The sequence below is a fragment of the Hordeum vulgare genome, chromosome 1H, assembly GCF_904849725.1.
Source record: "Hordeum vulgare subsp. vulgare chromosome 1H, MorexV3_pseudomolecules_assembly, whole genome shotgun sequence".
In the NCBI taxonomy this organism is placed as follows: domain Eukaryota; kingdom Viridiplantae; phylum Streptophyta; class Magnoliopsida; order Poales; family Poaceae; genus Hordeum; species Hordeum vulgare.
Genome location: NC_058518.1, coordinates 65100251 through 65122792, shown reverse-complemented (window position 1 = coordinate 65122792; position 22542 = coordinate 65100251). Strand labels below are relative to the sequence as shown.

At 42.1% G+C, this 22542-nt stretch overlaps 1 protein-coding gene and 1 pseudogene across 1 annotated transcript; both read left to right on the top strand.

The window, feature by feature from the left end:
• Positions 1–3547: 3547 nt before the first annotated feature.
• On the top strand, positions 3548–16193 carry LOC123396650 (annotated as a pseudogene).
• A 4562-nt stretch (positions 16194–20755) lies between these two features.
• Positions 20756–21403, top strand: LOC123407125. The gene has a single exon (XM_045100190.1). It carries the CDS (start codon positions 20763–20765, stop codon positions 21135–21137), a length of 375 nt encoding a protein of 124 aa, XP_044956125.1. The 5' UTR covers positions 20756–20762; the 3' UTR covers positions 21138–21403.
• Positions 21404–22542: the final 1139 nt, after the last annotated feature.

Here is a 22542-nt window from a genome sequence, read left to right as displayed (position 1 = left end):
ATGGATGTCCAAACAATGTTTCCTCAACGGTTTCCTTGAGGAAAGGTTGTATGTGATAAAACGAGAGGGTTTTGTCGATCCTAAGGATGCTAACAAGTATGCAAGCTCTAGCGATCCTTCAATGGACTAGAGCAAGCATCTCGGAGTTGGAATATACGCTTTGATAATATGATTAAAGTTTTTGGGTTTATACATAGTTTATGAGAAACTTGTATTTCCAAGAAAGTGAGTGGGAGCACTATAGAATTTCTGATGAGTATATGTGGTTGACATATTGTTGATCGGAAATGATGTAGAAGTTCTCGAAAGCATATATGGTAGTTCGAAAAGTGTTTTTCAAAGGAAAACCTGAATTAAGACTACTTGAACGTTGAGCATCAAGATCTATGGAGATAGATCAAGACGCTTGATAAAAATTTCAATAAATGCATACCTTGGCAAATTTTGAAGGAGTTCAAAGTAGATCGGTCAAAGAAGGAGTTCTTGGCTATGTTGTAAAGGTGTGAAATTTGAGTAAGACTCAAAGCTTGATCACGGCAGAAGAAAGAGAAAGGACGAAGGTCGTCCCCTATGCCTTAGCCATAGGCCCTATAGTATGCCATGTTGTGTACTGCACCTGATATGTTCCTTGCCATGAGTCAGTCAAGGGGTACAAGAGTGATCCAGGAATGGATCACTGGACATCGGTCAAAGTTATCCTTAGTGACTAGTGGACTAAAGAATTTTTCTCGATTATGGAGGTAATAAAAGAGTTCGTCGTAAAGGGTTACGTCGATCCAAGCGTTGACACTAATCCGAATAACTCTAAGTAGTAAACCAGATTCGTATAGTGGAGCACTCGTTTGGAATTGTTCCAAGTGAAGTGTGGTAGAAGGATCTATAGTATGGCATAGAGATTTGTGAAGTACACACGGATCTGAATGTTTCGGACTCGTTGACTAAAAACCTCTCTCACAAGAAAGACATGATCAAACCCCAAAATTGTATGGGTGTTAGATTCATTGCAATCACATATGATGTGAACTAGATTATTGACTCTAGTGCAAGTGGGATATTGTTGGAAATTTGCCCTAGAGGCAATAATAAATTGGCTATTATTTTATTTCCTTGTTCATGATAATCGTTTATTATCCATGCTAGAACTGTATTGATTGGAAACTCAAATACATGTGTGGATACATAGACAACACACTTTCCCTATTGAGCCTGTGAAGGACTAGCTCGTTAATCAAAGATGGTCAAGGTTTCCTGGCCATAGACATGAGATGTCATTTGATAACAGGATCACATCATTAGGAGAATTATGTGATGGACAAGACCCAAACTTTGAATGTAGCATATGACCGTGTCAGTTTATTGCTACTATTTTCTGCGTGTCAATGTATCTGTTTCTATGACCATGAGATCATGCAACTCCCGGACACCAGAGGAATACCTTGTGTTTATCAAATATCACAACGTAACTGGGTGACTATAAAGGTGATCTACAGGTATCTCCAAAGGTGTCTGTTGGGTTGGCATGGATCAAAGACTGGGATTTGACACTCCATGTGACGAAGAGGTATCTTGGGGCCCACTCGGTAATACAACATCACAATAAGCCTTGCAAGCAATGTGACTAAGGATTTAGTCACGAGATCTTGTATTACGAAACGGGTAAAGTGACTTGCCGGTAACGAGATTGAACTAGGTATAGAGATACCGACGATCGAATCTCGGGCAAGTAACATACCAAAGGACAAAGGGAACATCATATGGGATTAATGAATCCTTGACATAGAGGTTCAACCGATAAAGATCTTCGTAGAATATGTAGGAGCCAATATGAGAATCCAGGTCCCTCTATTGGTTATTGACCGGAGAGTGTATGAGGTCATGTCTGCATAGTTCTCGAACCCGCAGGGTCTGCACACTTAAGGTTCGGTGACGTTTCGATATTATTGACTTATGTATGTTGGAGACCGAAAGTTGTTCGGAGTCCCAGATGAGACCCTGAACGTCACGAGGAGCTCCGGAATGGTCCGGAGGTAAAGATTGCCATATAGTAAAGTTGTATTTGGCTTCCGGAAAGTTTTCGGGCATTACTGGTAAAGTACCGGGAGTGACGAATGGGTTCTGGGGTTTTATCGGGAGGGGCCACCCACCCGGGAGAGAACCTAATAGTCCTAAAGTTGATGCATCAGCTCTTAGTGGGATGGTGTGGCCAGACTAAGAGGACCTATTTCGACCAAGGAGCAAAAGGAAAAAAAAGAGAAAAGGGGAAGGAGCAGCACAAGTGGAATCCTACTTGGAGTAGGATTGGAGGTGGACTCCTCCACCTCCTCTCCACTTCGGTCGAACCCTTTAGGGTTGAGGCTGCCTCCTCCCCTCTCTCCCTACTATATGTACTAGAGGATTTTGAGGGCAGCCCTAACCCTAATAAGCCACGTGCTTCCCTTTCTCTCTCTAGGTTATTTTCTCCGTTTGCAGTTTCAGTAGAGCTTGGCGAAGCCCTGCTGGATTAGTTCACCACCACCACCACACCGCCATGCTGGAGAACTCATCTAGCTCTCCGCCCCTCTTGCTGGATCAAGAAGGCGAAAATCGTCATCGAGATGTACGTGTGCTGAGCGTGGAGGTGTCGTCCGTTCGGCACTAGATCGGAAAGGATCGTGATGAGATCGCGGGACAGATCATGATGAGATCGCGGGACGGATTGTGATGAGATCGCTGGACGTATCGTGATTGGATCGCAAAGACGTACGACTACATCAACCGCGTTATATACGCTTCCGCTTAGCGATCTACAAGGGTATGTAGATGCACTCTCCCCTCTCGTAGATGGTCATCACCATGGATAGATCTTGTGTGCGCGTAGGAAATTTTTTGTTTCCCATGCAACGTTCCCCAACAGTCCAAAGGAAGCAATATCGAAATAGTAAAAAAGCAACCTAGTGGCATCCAACATCAGCAACTACGCAGAGGAGAGCCGATGCTCGGTAGCCACTAGCACATCCATCATGAGCCCTAGTAGATCCCAGTCCCGCTGCCTATAGAGCGGGTGCCAGTGCTGCAAGAAGGCAAAGAATTTGAAGAACGAGTCAGTTGCGTGTCGCGGGAAGACCCACTCGATCACCATTTTATTACGATTCGTCCACAAGGTCCACGACAACGTTGCAAATATAAGGAAAGAAAGTCGGCAATTCTACCCTTTCTGAGTAGCTCTTTGTCTAAGTGAACTGTTGAAAGTCCAGGGCCTCCTAGTCGGCCCCCAAAGCCTCTGTGATGAAGCTCGAAAGGACTCGGGCAGCCGGGCACGAGAACATCCTTCCCAAACCTAGAAGTCGCCCAAATCACAAACTTTTGTCCACAAGTCAAGGTGATGTCTGAGCCCCCCTTCCCCTAGTCCGACCATGGTGAGGATGTGGCCCACCATCTTGATGTAGTTATCGAAGCACCGCTGTGCCAAAATTGAGTGAAGGCCGATGAGATCATCACTGTGCAACACGTGACCGCAATCACCGACTCAAGCTCCACGTTAGAGGATGAAGAGGATGAGGACAAGGAGATGGAAGACACCGGCGGCAAGGTGCGGCTCCTCGTGTATGAGGCGACGGAGTGGCACTACGAGCTCGTGCTTCTGGAGGAGGCGGAGCACTGTGTTATCCTCACTGATCGTGAAGCGGTGGAGGAGCACCTTGCCATTGAGGCGTCGGTTGAGTCCGAGCGCGAGGTCACCGCTAACCACACAACATAGAGGGACCTTGAGGCGATATTTTTGGAGCTCAACTTTGATGACTCCACGACGAGCTGATGCCGTGGATTGGGAGGGGCACCCTCTTCCATGAGGTGTTGGGCTCTAGCAAGGCGCCAATGATCGACCTCTCGTCCGACAAGGAGTAGATGCTTCTCCGTTTAGTAGTTGGAATAAAGAGTGGTAGTTAGTTTAATTAAGGTATTTTTTATGTTTTATTAGCAAAAGAGTCCATGCATTGCAACGGGAGAAAAAATAACAAACGTTCTTAACCCAATATCCATCACTCAAGACCACAATAGGTCCGCGTTCTTTATTTTAGCGGGGCATCACATTTATGTTGCCGCTTATCCTCCTCCTCATCCTCGTCGACAGTGTCCCGAGTATTCACACAAGCCAAAACATGATTGCATATGGTTAATCCTAAGGTGTCTCTCTGTCCCTCTTCTCTCCCTCTCTTGCTCTCACGATGAGAAATCTGTTATTTTTTCCCTTCAAAGTTTGTCAAAGGTTGGCATGTGTCGTTATCGATGTTTTATTTCATCTCTATATGGGTTTAGTGGGTGTTTATTTGCAATCCGGATCGCCGCTAGTACGAAAAAATGGACCGTGTGCTATAGATTATAAGTTTGATTCCAAAATAATATTTAAAAAATATTAACAGGTAGAAATAACATCATGTTTAGATTCTATATATTTTACTAATCAAATTGTCACATATAACATCTTAAAATCGGAGTTACGATTTAAAAGATATGAATAATTTAGGAAAGCATTTCTTCGATTTAAATATGACCCATGGATGAATTATCTAAAAAGTCAAGGGAGTTTTGAAAAAAATGCAAAATAACAGTTTGGTCGTGACTAAAGTGGTTACTGCAGGTTAATTCTAAGAAAAAACAGGGAGTTTTCTGTAAAATTGGGCATCAAGAAGCACTATTTACTTTATTATTATATATATCAATGGGGGTGTTTTATGAAGAGTGATAGTTAGTTCAATTTTCAATAGTCCCTAGGTGATCCATGGACTTGTAGTTTCTTGTATTTGTAATATTCTTTGTATTGTCATGATAGATGATGAATAGATTGCAAGTTCCTTACATAATTTTTTCATAATGTATTGTATAATAATTGATCACTATGTTATCAAATCAAATTTCAAATTATGTTTGAAATGACTATTCGTGCAAATTTGAGCCTTTTAGGAGTAAACAATTTTGGGCAAGAGCCAAGTGCAAAAGGTTTTAACTCCTCAAGTTTTAGAACGGTCGTTTGAGGAGTTAATGTTTACGGCAAGGACTAGAGATGCTATTTGGCCGTTTCGTGCGTATATGGCAACATCCGTATCATTTGAGCTGCCGCAACACGTAATAGCTTTTGCACTTGTACAAATTCCCTGGTGGTGGTAAACCTGGAATACGGACAGATGCTGCACTCAACGCCTCAGGTGACTCACGTCTATCTATGCCTCTGCTTTCTAGCACCAGTCCCGTCACTTCCACATTTCAGGTATGAACGTACTTCTCATCGGATAACCTTACGGCATTCAGGTCGCACCCACACAACCTTCTTTTTTCCTATCAGCCGTAAATTCAAACAATTCGAAAAAAATGACACATATGGTAAGCAATTCAAACAATTCAAAAAAAATAATAATTCTTTTTCCTACCAGCTCACATTTACCAATAAAAAATGGAACAAATGTGGTATTTGTACGAAAAAAAGACTGATAGTTCTTTGGGACACAAATCTGTAATGTGGTTGTTTTTTTTCATTAAATACTCAATTTAGTGAAATGTACAACTCACACTTTTCAGATAAATGCGATTCGTTGGAAAATTATAAGTCATTCTTTTTACTGAACTGAAGTTGCACTTTTTTGAATGGACCGGAACTTACAAAAAAACTCAATCATCTGAGACATAGATGGAAACCATAAATTTATATGAGGTATATTTCACCTTTTTATCATCTGACTAAATTTTTACAGTTTTGCTTTTTATCAAATTCGTCTTCTAATTTATTCTTTAATTAGTTGTGACCTTGTGACAATTTTACCCTATTTTTTTCCTTTTCTAAAATGGAAAATTTGGATTTTCAGGGGATATGATCTAAATTGATCAATAATAAAAATCCGGCAGGTGAGATTTTCCCCCTCATGATCATCTGGTGTACGTACGTGTCGCTTCCTCTTGATGAGTTCCTTATTCACGTCACGCGGCTCCTTGTTCATTGCTTTCACCTTATCCTTCTTCATCAAATTTGCCTTTTGGTGTTCCATCATACACCCTTAGTTTTTAATTACTTCGCATATTAACTTTATCTCGAGTCAAAATTTTAAAACTTTGACCAAGTTTACATAAAAAAGCATTTAACACTGTTGGAATCGCCATTCAATATATTTTCATACTATATATATTTTATTACAAATATTTAAATTTTTAGTAAATTTGGTCAAACTTTATAAAGTTTAACTTAGGTCAAAGCTAATACGTTGAGTAAATAAAAACGGAGGGAGTACTAGACATAACTCCATCAACGGTTGTCCGACGAAAATACCACTAGGGGAGTTATCCTTAACTTAAAATACTTTAAAGTGGTAAAAGCTAGCAAAATTGTTGTTAAGTAGGGTAATCAGGATAAATTTGGTTATAGGGATAATTAGTGTAAAGTATATCAACTAGAAGGTAAAAACTTGAACTCGCTCAACAACTAATGCAAGGATATTACAACATGTATAGGACATTGAGTCATGTACTTCAAATTTTTGAGGACTTGTGACAACCCTGATACCTTTACAAGGTAAGGTTACTGAGATGCTTAAACCTTGAATATAAAATCAATGCCGCCTGCAGCGTGTTACATGCTTACTTTTCGGAACTAAAAACTATGAAGCCAATCAACCTGATCACTTCTCACACGTACTGTATCTGACAAATGCAGGTTGGGTCCGGATTCTAATCATGCTATGATGTGGTTAATTAATCTGCAAAGCCGAAAGTAAAGCCACTAACTAGGGACTAATCTTATTGCTAAACCGACATCCAAATAAGTTAAATAAATCGCATGGGACCAGCTCCAGATAGTTGCACCCATAGATCAGAAGAAGAAACTGCACTATACATACCAATGAGTGACCGCGGGCAAAACCGCATCCCTGATGATAAAGACAAGGGCAATTGCAAATTAATGGAGCATAGTTAAGTTGAGTAATGTTAACATAGTCCCTCTTACCTCATCTTTTACATGAGAGGTACGAATATATAATGGATCATAGATCCGAAACAGTTTTAACATGCTTTTTTTTAAAGGAGGTTAAAAATCCCGGGCTATGCATCAATCGATGCATACAGCCAAACATGTTCCCTTTTATTATCATATTTTTACATAAAAATAAGTAAAAGGAAGCATGCTTACATTTCGTCAAAATTTGTCAGACCTAAGTTGTTGATTGCTTTAACTACTTGATCTGAGTAACTTTTATCTTCTTACCTCCCATGTGAAAAGGGAAGGTAAAAGGAAGCATCCTTACATGTTTGTATGTAATCTTTATTCTGGTTGGCATAGTTCTTTGTGTTTTTCTAACGAACTTGGAAACTTTCCAATAAAACGGCGTGTGCATCAACCGCTGAAGAGGTTGAGATATGACCTCATTCTCGAAAAAGAAAACTCAAGAAATTAGGTCATCAATCTCTGTAGTCTAGAAACTTCCTCACTTCTTCTTAGGTACAACCCCCCAAATACAAGGACGGCTGAGATTAAACGATACCCCTTCGTAACAAAGGGCAGGATTGTCTTTTCCCCCGTCCCGACGTACGCGCGTCAGCCCGACGGGTGCCAGCTGACGAAACGGCGACGTACAGGAGCCTCGTATACGCGTGGTACCCGTGTCCCACCTGCTGTGACGCGGCGTCGCCACGTCGGTCTGACCGCGGTCAATCCGTCGGTTCCGAAACCGCGACATTAATTCCACGCTGCGTCGTCAGTTCACGTCGGTTTCTGATGCCGCCGCCATTAATCACGCGCTGCGTCGCCAGTAAGCGTCGGTTCCGAAGCCGTCGCCATTAACCACCGCGTCGCCAGCTCGCCGCGTCGGTTCCCGAAAGACGACATTAATCACCGCGTCAGCGTCGTCCAATGCCGCCGTTAGCCCGTTGGTTCGCCGGCTCCCGAGGCGACGCTATTAATGGCGGCCCCGTATTGCTCAACTTTTGCCGGCACCACAGAATGCACATGCAAAGATGCCACGCAAAATTTCGACGAAATCGGAGACCAAACGCACATTGCGTCATGTCCGGCATATGTTTGTGCCGGTTTTTGAATAGAAATTCATAAAAAAAGCACGGATTGTCAGAAAATTTTCTAAAATTTGACGTACCGCCTTGTGAAGTTCATCGTGAAGCGTGAAAAAAATAAAAAAATTTCATGAAGAGTAGTTGCAAGATGGCGTTGTAGCACCCCTTCCGTCCATACCGACACCCATGGATTGCACATGAAGTACATGCATGCATTCATTAAATTCACCCAACTTTTGCCGGCACCTGAGAATGCACATGAAAAGATGCCACGCAAAATTTCGACAAATCGGAGACCAAACGCACGTTGCGTCATGTCCGGCATCTGTTTGTGTCGGTTTTTGAATGGAAATTCATAAGAAAAGCACGGATTGTTAGAAAATTCTAAAATTTGACGTGCCGCGTTGTGAAGTTCATCGTGAAGCGTGAAAAAAAATTGAAAAAAATAAAATATTTTCATGAAGGGTAGTTGCAAGATGACGTTGTAGCACCCCTTCCGTCCATACCGACACCCATGGGTTGCACATGAAGTACATGCATGCATTCATAAAATTCACCCAACTTTTGCCGGCACCTGAGAATACACATGCAATGATGTCACGCAAAATTTTGACGAAATCGAAGACCAAACGCACGTTGCGTCACGTCCGGCATCTGTTTTTGCCGGTTTTTGAATGAAAATTCATAAAAAAAGCATGGATTGTCAGAAAATTCTAAATTTTGACGTGCCGCCTTGTGAAGTTCATCATGAAGCGTGGAACAAAAAATGAAAATTTTCATTAGGGGTAGTTGCAAGATGGCGTTGTAGCACCCCTTCCGTCCATATCGACACTCATGGGTTGCACATGAAGTACATGCATGAATTCATGAAATTCACCCAACTTTTGCCGGCACCTGAGAATGGACATGCAATGATGCCACGCAAAATTTCAACGAAATCGGAGACCAAACGCATGTTGCGTCACGTCCTGCATCTGTTTGTGCCGGTTTTTGAATGGAAATTCATAAAAAAATCACGGATTGTCAGAAAATTCTAAAATTTGACGTGCCGTCTTGTGAAGTTCATCGTGAAGCATGGAAAAAAATAAAAAATTTCATGAAGGGTAGTTGCAAGATGGCGTTGTAGCACCCCTTCCGTCCATACCGACACCCATGGGTTGCACATGAAGTACATGCATTCATTCATGAAATTCACCCAACTTTTGCTAGCACCTAAGAATGCACATGCAATGATGCCAGCAAAACTTAAACGAAATCGGAGACCAAACGCACGTTGCGTCACGTCTGACATCTGTTTGTGCCGGTTTTTGAATGGAAATTCATAAAAAAAGCACGGGTTGTCAGAAAATTCTAAAATTTGACGTGCGCCTTGTGAAGTTCATCGTGAAGCGAGGAAAAAAAATGAAATTTTTTCATGAACGGTAGTTGCGAGATGGCGTTGTAGCATCCCTTCCGTCCATATCGACACCCATGGGTTGCACATGAAGTACATGCATGCATTCATGAAATTCATCCAACTTTTGCCGGCACCTGAGAATGCACATGCAATGATGCCACGCAAAATTTCGACGAAATCGGAGACCAAACGCATGTTGCGTCACGTACGGCATCTGTTTGTGCCTGTTTTTGAATGGAAATTCATAAAAAAACACGGATTGTCCGAAAATTCTAAAATTTGACGTACCGCCTTGTGAAGTTCAGCGTGAAGCGTGAAAAAAAAATGAAATTTTTTCATGAAGGATAGTTGCAAGATTGCGTTGTAGCACCCCTTCTGTCCATACCGACACCCATGGATTGCACATGAAGTACATGCATGCATTCATCAAATTTACCCAACTTTTGCGGGCACGTGAGAATGGACATGCAATGATGCCACACAAAATTTCAACGAAATCGGAGACCAAACGCACGTTGCGTCACGTCCGGCATATGTTTCTGCCGGTTTTTGAATGGAAATTCATAAAAAAAGCACGGATTGTTAGAAAATTCTAAAATTTGACGTGCCGCCTTATGAAGTTCATCGTGAAGCGTGGAAAAAAATGAATTTTTTTCATGAAGGGTAGTTGCAAGATGGCGTTGTAGCATCCCTTCCGTCCATACCGACACCCATGGGTTGCACTTGAAGTACATGCATGCATTCATGAAATTCACCCAACTTTTGCCGGCACCTGAGAATGCACATGCAATGATGCCACGCAAAATTTCAATGAAATCGGAGACCAAACGCATGTTGCGTCACGTCCGGCATTTGTTTGTGCCGGTTTTTGAATGGAAATTCATAAAAAAGCACGAATTGTCAAAAAATTATAAAATTTGACGTGCCGCGTTATGAAGTTCATCGTGAAGCGTGGAAAAAAAATGAAAAAACTTTCATGAAGGGTTGTTGCAAGATGGCGTTGTAGCAACCCTTCCGTCCATACCGACACCCATGGGTTGCACATGAAGTACATGCATGCATTCATGAAATTCATCCAACTTTTGCCGGCACCTGAGAATGCACATGCAATGATGCCACGCAAAATTTCGACGAAATCGGAGACCAAACGCATGTTGCGTCACGTACGGCATCTGTTTGTGCCGGTTTTTGAATGGAAATTCATAAAAAAAGCACGGATTGTTAGAAAATTTTAAAATTTGACGTGCCGCCTTGTGAAATTCACCGTGAATCGTAGAAAAAAAAGAAATTTTTTCATGAAAGGGACTTGCAAATTCATATGGAAAGATTTCATGTAGGAGACTTGCAAATATTCATATGGAAAAAATAAAAGAATACACCCGACGTCGTGATATTGTTTTTCCACGACGGCGGGGATTAGCGACGTTGCATACCTTAGCCACAGCGACGTGATCTCGCCGCCGCCACGCCCCCGACGCCTCGTTCTGCACCCGACGTGTTGTCGCCACCACCACCCCCCCGACGCCTAGCCGTACGCCGACGTGATCTCGCCGCCCTCCATCCCTCCCGACGCCGCCCCATCACAACTCCGTCACCGTGGTCGTCACCGTCCGTTCGCGCGTCGCCGTCCATCACCCTCACCATCCGTCCGCCGTCGGTCGTCCGCCCGTCTGCCGTCGTCCTTCACCGTCCGTCGCCGTCGGCATTGACCGTACGTCAGTGCGTCGCTGCGGCCTTCACCGTTCGTCCGTCTGTTCTTCCTTCATCGGCATTATAGTTGGGTAAGTATGTTTATAATGTTCATGTTATTATTGAAATATCAAATAAATTGCATTGTACGTGACAAATTGTTTAAATTATGAAGGATGGAAATCGACGGTGTGATTTCATGTTCTGTTGAGAAGTGGGTTAGTCTTGTTGATAAACTTTCAGCAAGTCAAAAATTTACGTTTTATGAAACGGATTTGCAAGGCATGTTACAAATGCCGTCCGTCAAGGCATGGTACAATTGCCGTCCGTTAAGATGCGTGAATTTTTACTTCACTTTTGGATCCAAGGCTACAATCGCCATAACAAAAAATTCATGGTTCAAGAGTCAGCTGGTAGTAAAGGCCTTATTTCAATAGGGCATGATGATGTGTTATCTATTTTTGGATTGAAAAATCAAGGAGTTGATGTAGTTGGTTTTATTAGAATAGAAGGACAAAAAAGAATGAAAATAATACCAACTAATTTTGTGGACACAAAAAAGGGTAAGATCATGATTGATGATCTTATCAATAAAATTGTGAAGAATGATAACACGGATGATGACTTTGTCCGAATGACGTTTCTAGTTTTGTTGGGAACAGTAATCGCAGCAGTCTCCCATGAATATATTCCGAAGGAATATTATGCCTTAGTTAAGGACAAAAGGATGATAAGTAAGTTCAACTGAAACGATTTTACTTTGAAATTCTTTCTTTCGGAGATTGGAAATGTTCTAGAGGATGGCCGTGTGAGGGAATGGCCACATGGAAACCTTGCCCTTTTGCAGGTATGTATTATTTGATTTATTACTTACGTATAGTACAACCGCAGTATGATATATATTATTTAAATTATTTGGTGTATTGCAGTATGCCTATTGGGAGAAAGTACAACCAATTATAGGTCCAAAATATGGTCCGTTGTCACTTATGAGCCCCTTGATGAGGAACTGAACGGAACCTGTCGCGGAGAAAAGAGACAAATACGACTATGATTATGGTCGTGGTGTTGGAATGGTAATCCATATTCTCTAAATTTATTTTTTAATGTTACATTTCCATGGTTTGACTTATTGTATAAATTAGATGTATAATTATCGATCTCTAATTATTGTTTTTGTAGATTGATGACAATATTACATATGAGTATAGGGTGAAAAAAATTGCTCAAGAACAAGCTGAAAAAAATAAAAAATCAAGTACTAAAAATTCTATTGTTAGTGGAAAGAAGAAAGAGAGCAACACATCACAGGCTTCCGTGAGTAATGTTATGAACCGCATTTGGCATGAGCTGAAGGAAATACGCAAGGAAATGCGTTGCTTGCCAGAGTTATGCGCACGAGTAACGATGCAACACTATTTTATTATCGTGCATAATGTATTTCATTGACTTAAATAACTCTTGTTAATAAATATTTTTTTAGAGGATGATTGAGAAAATGAACAAAACCGGTGTGTTCTATAGAACCGGTAACATGGAGGAAGAAGAAGAGAATCTATATGGTGACATTAATGAATCTACAAATGATGGTGCATTTGGTCATAAGGAGTTTGTTTATCAGTCTGATAAGGACAACTATCGCACACCTTCTCAAGGTAAAATTAATAAGCAAAAGGACGATGATGAAGGTAATGTATCTTATTATTGCACTCGAGAATATCTGAATAGTTTCAAGGGTGATTGGAGTGATCCTATCGAAGTACCCGAGGTATCACGTGAGAAGGCGGTCACGTCTTTAGATACAAATGAAATTTCATCACATGAATCGGGTCATTACAATGGAGTAGATGAGCAAGTGGAAAAGGGGATTGGCAAATGTAAACGCACTGCATCAAGAGCCATAAAGTCTCCTTTTGTTGTTGTTAAACCCATCAAGCGTGCAAAACTTTCTACCATAGTGAGTAAGATTGTTATGAATCAATATTATCTTCGTAGAACAAAGTTTATTGTAGAGTTACGCTTGCTAATTTTAATTTGTGATTTGCAGAATTGTTTAATAACTGACGTCGATGTAATAAAATCGAGTGTTATGTTTGTACGCGCATGTGAGCGCTCAAAGAAACATAAAGCTACACAAATTTTCAATGATGGTGTGACCGACGCTTTGACTGCAGAGAGAGCTTGTCAGATTCTGAACCGCCAATGGATAAGCGGCGATGTAAGTTATTTATATTTTTAACATTATATTTGACAACAAAGTACAATTATTACATTTGTTATATTATTTTCAGGTTATGAATGCATACTCATCTTTTTTGTTGGAGGAAGCTAAAGAAGAACGTTACATAATACCTACTTGGAGGGTGACGTGGCTGCTTGAATATAGAAAGGATAAGAATGTAAACGGTAATGAGTATCAAAAAGTGTCTAACTCTAATGAACCCGTAAATAGGTGTATGAACGAGTATTTCAAAGCACCTAAGGTATGTTCTTGTGGTTGTAATGTATACAAATAATGCACTACTATTAAAAATGTTGCATTGATCTAGCTAATATTTTCTTTTTTTTCTTTATGCAGACTTATATGGCTCTCACCAAGGATAACATCCATTGGGTTACGGTCGTCATGCATAAGGAAAAAGAAGAGTTTCAGGTTCTAGACTCGTTGATGAAAAAAGAACTTGACAATACAACTAGAAAACTTGTTGAGGACTTGGTAGGTTTTAATACATATTTGCATTGCGGAACCATCGTGTGTTTACATTATTTATTGAAAGTTTCTTGTGTTTTATTGCTATTTTTAGAGAAGAAAAATTGGAGCAGATATTGCAGAAGCAAATGCAACCGGATCTGTGCAGTATCCGGATGTATCCACATTGCCTATTAAAACCTACGACATGCCTCAACAAGAAGATGGGTGAGTATGTAGTTGAATATTGTTGGGGAACGTCGCATGGAAAACAAAAATTTTCCTACGCGCACGAAGACCTATCATGATGATGTACATCTACGAGAGGGGATGATTGATGTACGTACCCTTGTAGATCGTACAGCAGAAGCGTTAGTGAACGCGGTTGATGTAGTGGAACGTCCTCACGTCCCTCGATCCGCCCCGCGAACCGTCCCGCGATCAGTCCCACGATCTAGTGCCGAACGGACGGCACCTCCGCGTTCAGCACACGTACAGCTCAACGATGATCTCGGCCTTCTTGATCCAGCAAGAGAGACGGAGAGCTAGATGAGTTCTCCGGCAGCGTGACGGCGCTCCGGAGGTTGGTGATGATCTTATCTCGGCAGGGCTCCGCTCGAGCTCCGTAGAAACGCGATCTAGAGGTAAAATCGTGGAGATATGTGGTCGGGCTGCCGTGGCAAAGTTGTGTCAAATCAGCCCTAAAACCTCCGTATATATAGGGGGAAGAGGGGGAGCGTTGCCTTGGTGGTCCAAGGACCCCAAGGGGGTCGGCCGAGCCAAGGGGGGCAACCCTCCCCTTCCAAACCGAGTCCAACTAGGTTTGGAAGGAGGAGTCCTTCCCCCTTTTCCCACCTCCTCTTTTTTTTCTTTTCTCTTTGATTTTCTTCCTATGGCGCATAGGGCCTCCTTGGGCTGTCCCACCAGCCCACTAAGGGCTGGTGCGCCACCCCCAAGGCCTATGGGCTTCCCCGGGGTGGGTTGCCCCCCCGGTGAACATCCGAAACCCATTCGTCATTCCCGGTACATTCCCGGTAACTCCGAAAATCTTCTGGTAATCAAATGTGGTCATCCTATATATAAATCTTCGTTTCCGGACCATTCCGGAAACCCTCGTGATGTCCATGATCTCATCCGGGACTCCGAACAACATTCGGTAACCAACCATATAACTCAAATACGCATAAAACAACGTCGAACCTTAAGTGTGCAGACCCAGCGGGTTCGAGAACTATGTAGACATGATCCGAGTGACTCCTCGGTCAATATCCAATAGCGGGACCTGGATGCCCATATTGGATCCTACATATTCTACGAAGATCTTATCGTTTGAACCTCAGTGCCAAGGATTTATATAATCCCGTATGTCATTCCCTTTGTCCTTCGGTATGTTACTTGCCCGAGATTCGATCGTCAGTATCCGCATACCTATTTCAATCTCGTTTACCGGCAAGTCTCTTTACTCGTTCCGTAATACAAGATCCCGCAACTTACACTAAGTCACATTGCTTGCAAGGCTTGTGTGTGATGTTGTATTACCGAGTGGGCCCCGAGACACCTCTCCGTCACACGGAGTGACAAATCCCAGTCTCGATCCATACTAACTCAACGAACACCTTCGGAGATACCTGTAGAGCATCTTTATAGTCACCCAGTTACGTTGCGACGTTTGATACACACAAAGCATTCCTCCGGTGTCAGTGAGTTATATGATCTCATGGTCATAGGAACAAATACTTGAACGCAGAAAACAGTAGCAACAAAATGACACGATCAACATGCTACGTCTATTAGTTTGGGTCTAGTCCATCACATGATTCTCCTAATGATGTGATCCCGTTATCAAGTAACAACACTTGCCTATGGCCAGGAAACCTTGACCATCTTTGATCAATGAGCTAGTCAACTAGAGGCTTACTAGGGACAGTGTTTTGTCTATTTATCCACACAAGTATTGTGTTTCCAATCAATACAATTATAGCATGGATAATAAACGATTATCATGAACAAAGAAATATAATAATAACTAATTATTATTGCCTCTAGGGCATATTTCCAACAAATATAATGTTGATGTATTATATGTTTGTGATGCATAATTATTTATTATTAATTACATGTATCAGGAACTCATGTGGATTATTTGTTCTTCATTGCTTTAAAAATTGGAATGACGATACATGGGATCGATCTTTTCCACAGGTACAAAACTAATATTAGTACTCTTTACTATGAACATTTATAGTGGACTAAAATAATTTGTGTGTTGCTTTGCAGAGATCAATTGATGGTTCGAGGGAGCTAATGATAGGGCAATTGATTTTTTCTTTGAAGAACACACTTGGGGAAATTAAAGACAAAGTTATTAGGATTGCAGGGAGAAAGAAATAGATGACATCAGAGGAGATTAATGCGTGTTTGAGTTTACTACGGGAGTAGATGATTTTATCATATTTTGTGTTTAAACATTTTATACATAATAATAATTATATAGTTTTAGTAATATATAAATATTACGGATTGTTGTTGAAAATTCTATCACCTGTGCTATGTTCTGGTGCTTACAGTCGGCGCGACGTTTTCTGCGTTCGCGTGGCGTCGGGACATGTAGTCGGCGCGACGGGTTTAGCCCGAAAAACGACCGGGTCAACGGCCCCGCGTGACGTCGGCGCATGCAGTCCCAGCGACGTCTTTTTTTGCACGAAAAAACCAACGGCATTCTGCGTTCTCGTGGCGTCGGGGGATGCAGTCGGCGCGACGTTTTTTGCCCAGGAACGACGGGGTCGGCGGCCCCGCGTTGACGTCGGCGCATGCAGTCGGCGCGATGGGGTTAACTGCTCCCGCGTGACGTCGGCGCATGCGGTCGACGCGACGGATTTTCACCCAGAACACACAACGCCGTCATGGCGTCGGTACATGCATTTTGCATTTGAAAAATAGCACAATCGATGTCGGCTGAAGTGCTCGTAGTATTGTCTTATATAAAATGAACAACATATAACATGAAAAACATATACGTATTATCTTAAATAACAAGAAAAACATATACATATTGTGTTATGTAACACAATATTATTGCAGATATAAAAATCTAAAGATTACAATAACACCGCTTCTGTCTTCAACCCCAATTACTGCATGAAATAAATTATAGGTTATAAGAAAATAATTACCGAAACGAAACAACATAAGTAAAATAACAAACATATACGTACTCTGGATTTTGGTTGCAAGTGGCCTTGTTATGACCTGGAAGTCTGCATAGTCTACATAGACGTCCGCTTTTCTCATTAAATGCTTTTGGTCTTCCATTTTTGGTCACCTGAGGAGCATTCTTACCCTGACCTCTAATATTCTGTTTAGGTGCCCCTTTGGTGGACACCTTCACTGGATCACGAATAAGAATATGATTCTGCTTAGGCTGAAATTCATCATTACTCACAAAGCTTTGCTGACTGGGTTCTTCCTTATTCAAGATGTCCTTATTCGCTATAACTTCTTTCATTGCTGCCAGCATCTTGTCGAATAAGAATGGGTTATGACATGCGATATGAGCAGCTTCTGCAGATACACTGCTCAACGTACTATATCTAGCTCTGGCCTCCTTACCCGTCCAACCCCATGAAAACAGATCGTTGGTGCGCTTCACGGGCAATCCAGATCTTGCTTTCTTCGTGAACCGTCGCAGGATACAACAATTAGGTATTGCAGGTAAGTTGAGTGCATTCAAAACATGAAGAATATGCTTGCAAGGAAGGCCTTTGCGAGTCATACTTCGACAACTGCACTTTATTGTTTCTGCAGAGTTACCTGGTGCGTAGTTCACATTAAATCTATGATCCCTGTTATTTTTCCAAGCAACCACGAATCTGTGACTGTCTGCTCCTCTTAATCTATCAATTACCTCAAGCTGATGTACCTTTTTTAAATCTTCCTGTAAGATGTAAAAGTTTGCCTTCGTGAATGCTTTGGCATCAAACACCTCAATGGTCTTACACTCAGTCACTGCTACTGGTAGAGTCTGTGAGGCCACGCAATCGTCATGCGATTCATTCTCGCGCAGGCGCATGATGCAATTCTCATAGCGTACAATCATATCAACAATTGTCATACCGTAGTCCAGATGTAGGTGCAGGCATGAGTTCAGGCTCTCGCTCCTCTGATTACTACGCATACCAAGAAATAACCCACCAGACAAATATGATGCAGCCCAAAGCTTCTTCTTCCTGTACATCCTATGGAGCCATGTTTTTGTTTTCTCCGTCTGCCATTTCTGAACAAACGTGGCCCATCTCTCCTCGAAAACTGCATGTGTGGTGGCGTAGTACAAGAGCGACCTGAATTCCTTCAATGACTTGTGATGGAGGTGTTTCTGCATGTTTTTTCAATATGCCATGAACATAGACGATGCCACACGTCAGGAAGCACCTTCCTGATAGCCCTTATCATCGCTGCATCTCCATCAGTAATTACAGACTGGGGCTTCTTCTGGCAGTTAGCTTTCAAAAACGTCTCTAGCAGCCAAACATACGTACCTTCAGTCTCATCTGAAACAATGGCGCATGCAAAAACCGTAGTGCAACGGTGATTGTTGAGACCAACAAAAGGGATAAATGACATTCCATACCTATTCATCTTGTACGTACTGTCGAACACAGTGACATCACCATAGTCAAGATAATCCCGACATGATTGCGAATCACACCAGAACAGGTTGTTCAACCTACCTTCAGCGTCAACGGTATGCTCAAAGAAGAAATCCGGATCCCTGTCCTTTCTAGCCAACATGATTCCTATAGCAGTGCCAACATCACCTTGGACAAGCAGTTTCATCTTCTCCCTGTAGCACATATTATACAATTTCGTCCTTACAAACCCTGTCTTAGCGTACGAACCGTACCTGCTGACAAAGTTATCAAAAATGATATGCTTTCTTATCCCAGCTCCTGCCATAGCTAAAATCTCTGCTTTCTGGAAATCTTTGATTACATTGTGAGACCGTAGGAAAGGGACTTCGTCCGGTTTTGCAAGAACATGGCTGTGATCATCGAAGAAACTGCTGACATACCAAAGTCCACTCTTTCTATCAAGCTTCACTTTTAAATGGGCTTCACAGAAACATCGACTCTCCGGTCTCAGTCTGCGGGTCCGGCCTTCCATGGTTAAAAATTTTGCGTGTCGTTTTCCTACCCTGAAACAGAGATACCTCCTCATGCGTAAAACTTTTTGGGAACCTTTTCCAAATCTTTTCAAGTCCCTCCTGATACTGAATCCACGATCTTTGGCGTACTGGTTATAGAACATGTACGCCTCTCCTTCTGACCTGAATGTCTTGGCCATGACTTCCCAATGCCTATCCAATGTCTCTTGTTGATATTCATCATAGCTGATGTCAAGGTCAAAATCAAGATCGCCAACATGCTCATCGTTCCCATTAGAACCATCAACAGCACCCTGCAAAATAAGACATATCACCATGTTCGTCAGTCTTTTGATATGTTAGTTTTCATGAGTAATTTGAACATGTAATATAACTTACTTCGCTCATATTTCCTTCATTAGATGCATTGTCATCATCCTCATCATTATCATCATCCTCATCATTATCACCATCCTCATCATTGTTATCATCCTCATTATTGTCATCATTCTCATCATTGTCATCATGTAAGGTTCTCGTCTCAGCGTCACCATCGGTATTTCTCTGTACAGATTCAAAAGTATAAGTGGTAATACAATTTGTATGTTAGTAATAATACAACAACATATTTAAAACATACCTCGGTTCCACTTTTAGCATAAGATTGATCATCGCTGTCATAATCGTCATTGTCAACATTAGCATGCACCTATTTAAATTCAACAGCAATTGTAAGTGTTAATGTAATAACTTATATTTTCATTATTTATAGTCAACGTACACAACACTTACATTACCACTATATGATTCATCCTGACTCATATAGTTGTGTTCGAGTGATTTATTTGCATTCAGTGACGAAGATTCATCATCACTACTAGAGTCATCGCCAGCATGTCCGGTGTTGTCTTGATCTATTAATAAACCTTTCAATAGGTATTGTATCAATGTACAATGAAATCGTGAAAAATTGTATGAATTAAATGAAAAAACTTACTGTCCGTCGTCGAAGGGTTGATCGACATCGTTCGACGTCGGTGCCACGTCGGTCACTGCAACCGCCGGCGTCGAAGCGGAGGGAGAGGGTCACGTCGCCGGTGGAGACGTGTGCGGTGGCGTACCGGCGGCGGCGGAGACGAGACGTCGGCGGTGGAGGCGACGTGTGTTGGACTCGCGGCGTCGGCGGAGACGTGGGGGGGGGGTGAGCCACGTCGGCAGTGTCGCGGCAGCGGAGTCGCGACGGCGGAGTCAGGCGTGATGAAGTTAGATTTGTTTTTCAACCAAACCGTCGACGCGTGGGTGACGTGGCATATGTACGACGGGCGGGCGGGCGTACGACGGGCGGGCGGACGGCGCGACATATACGGTACAGAACGTGTAATGACCATACTGCCCTTATACGTTTTAGGGGGAGGGGTTGTACCGAAGAAGACCTCAAACTTCCTTTATACACATGAGGTTTTGTTCTCATAGTCGAGGTCTCTTTGGTTCCATACTTCTCCCTACTAATTAAAGCATGACATCAATGCTAATACTTGATATTTTGGAACCAGAGGCTCCACAAAGATGCCCAAATGATAAGTAACCACAGTCACTTGCTCATTTTCCATAGCATCTACCAACCAAATTCAGGCAAGAAGCTTTATGAGAATATAAAAATGAGGGGAGAGAATCTCAAAGCAAACGAAAAACAAGCCAGAATAATGACACTTGCACTCTCCCGGTGAGGCACAGGCCATGCCTGAAAAATCCCACCACACCGAACCACTCCCAACCTAGCTAGCGCTCTGGCCTACAAAAACGGAGGTCACTCAGCATCCATGGCCAAGCCATCAAAGGCCAAGCAAAAAACCACATATCCAAACCGGCAACCGGCGCGCCAGTCCGCCAGGATGTTTCGACGCGCCAAGACAACGACGATAGCCACGCCACCCTCCAACGGCGAGGTGCGGGTGCATAAGGTCGACAGGATCGAGCTCGTCCGCAACCTTGTGACCAAGCCGTCGATGTACAACGGCGCCAACCCGATGGCAGCATCAACCATGAGGCGAGGTGCTGCCGGTCATGGCACGGCCGTCACCATTGGTAAGGTTCCCGTCGCATCCAGGCCGGGCGTCGTGTCCATAGAGGATATTAACAAGAGGTCCGAGGCCTACATCCGGGAGAGGAAGAGGCTCTTCCAGGGCCTGAAATAGCTCGAGATACATGAAGATGATCTTGCACTACTATTGATCACGTCTACATATATACACCGATTAATTGATGTATGCATGTGTGGAATTTCCCCTCGATGGAATGTAAGATGTACTATGTAAACGTGTTGTCGTGTGATATCGATCCACTTGTTGTAATTAACTGTGTGCCCTCTTAGAAAGTGTGCGGTGAAATCTTTACTACCGATATAAAAATAGACGATTATTAAGTGCAGATATATAATCGAAATATTTCAGACTTCAGATTATTTTTGTTTCTCCACTGGTACAGTCGTATGTGAAATGATGATCATAGTTATATTTTAATGATCTTGCCAATGCATTTACATTCTTATTCTTTGGCGACATATCCAGTGCGAACAAGGAGGACTGATGTCAAACAAGAGAATTTGATGTAATGAGGCAAATGTCTTTCAAATCGTCAAGAAAAAGGATTTCTTGGAGGGAGTTCCTAGAACTCAGCTAGCTGAGATTCTCTATGGTCTCATTCACATAATATCATTTTATTTTACATTTATCTTTTTTATTTCCTTTAGCCCATCATTTTATTCTTTTGGGCTGAAATGTCATATTTTTGGTTGTTGTTGCTATGCGTCCCATCTAACCGGTCCAATAACTACTGGTTTGGTTCTCACATCGTATCTTTTAAAAAAAATCCCTTATAGAGAAAAAAGTAACGTAATGACTTGTTAGCTTCAACTACTTTGACCACTAAGCATTCTTGTACAAAGAAGTAGTGTGTCCTTATTATATAAATTGTGATGTAATATTTTTTTTTTCTTAGTGAAAAACAACTTGATTCTAGCCTTTTCATGTAGTTGCTGCACAAATATGATTTGCACTTGCGACCCGCCTATGAATATTTGTAGTTGCGACCCGACTATGAATACTTGCAATTGCTCCCCCGACTATGAATACTTGCAATTGCGACTTTACTTTGAATATTTGTAGTTGCGATTACACTTTGAATACTTGTAATTACGACCCGATCGACTTTGAATACTTGCAGTTGCGGCCCGACTTCGAATACATGCAGTTGCGATCCGACTTTGAATACTTGCAGTTGCGATCCGACTTTGAATATTTGCAGTTGCGGCCCTATTTCAAATCTTGCAGTTGCGAACCAACTTTAAATACTTGCAGTTGCGGCCCGACTTCGAATACATGCAGTTGCGACCCGACTTTGAATACTTGCAGCTGCGACCCGACTTTGAATATTTGCAGTTGCGGCCCCATTTCAAATCTTGCAGTTGCGACCCAACTTAATTTAAATACTTGCAGTTGCTGCCCGACTTCGAATACATGCAGTTGCCATCCGGCTTTGAATACTTGCAGTTGCGATCCGACTTTGAATATTTACAGTTACAGTCACATTTCAAATCTTACA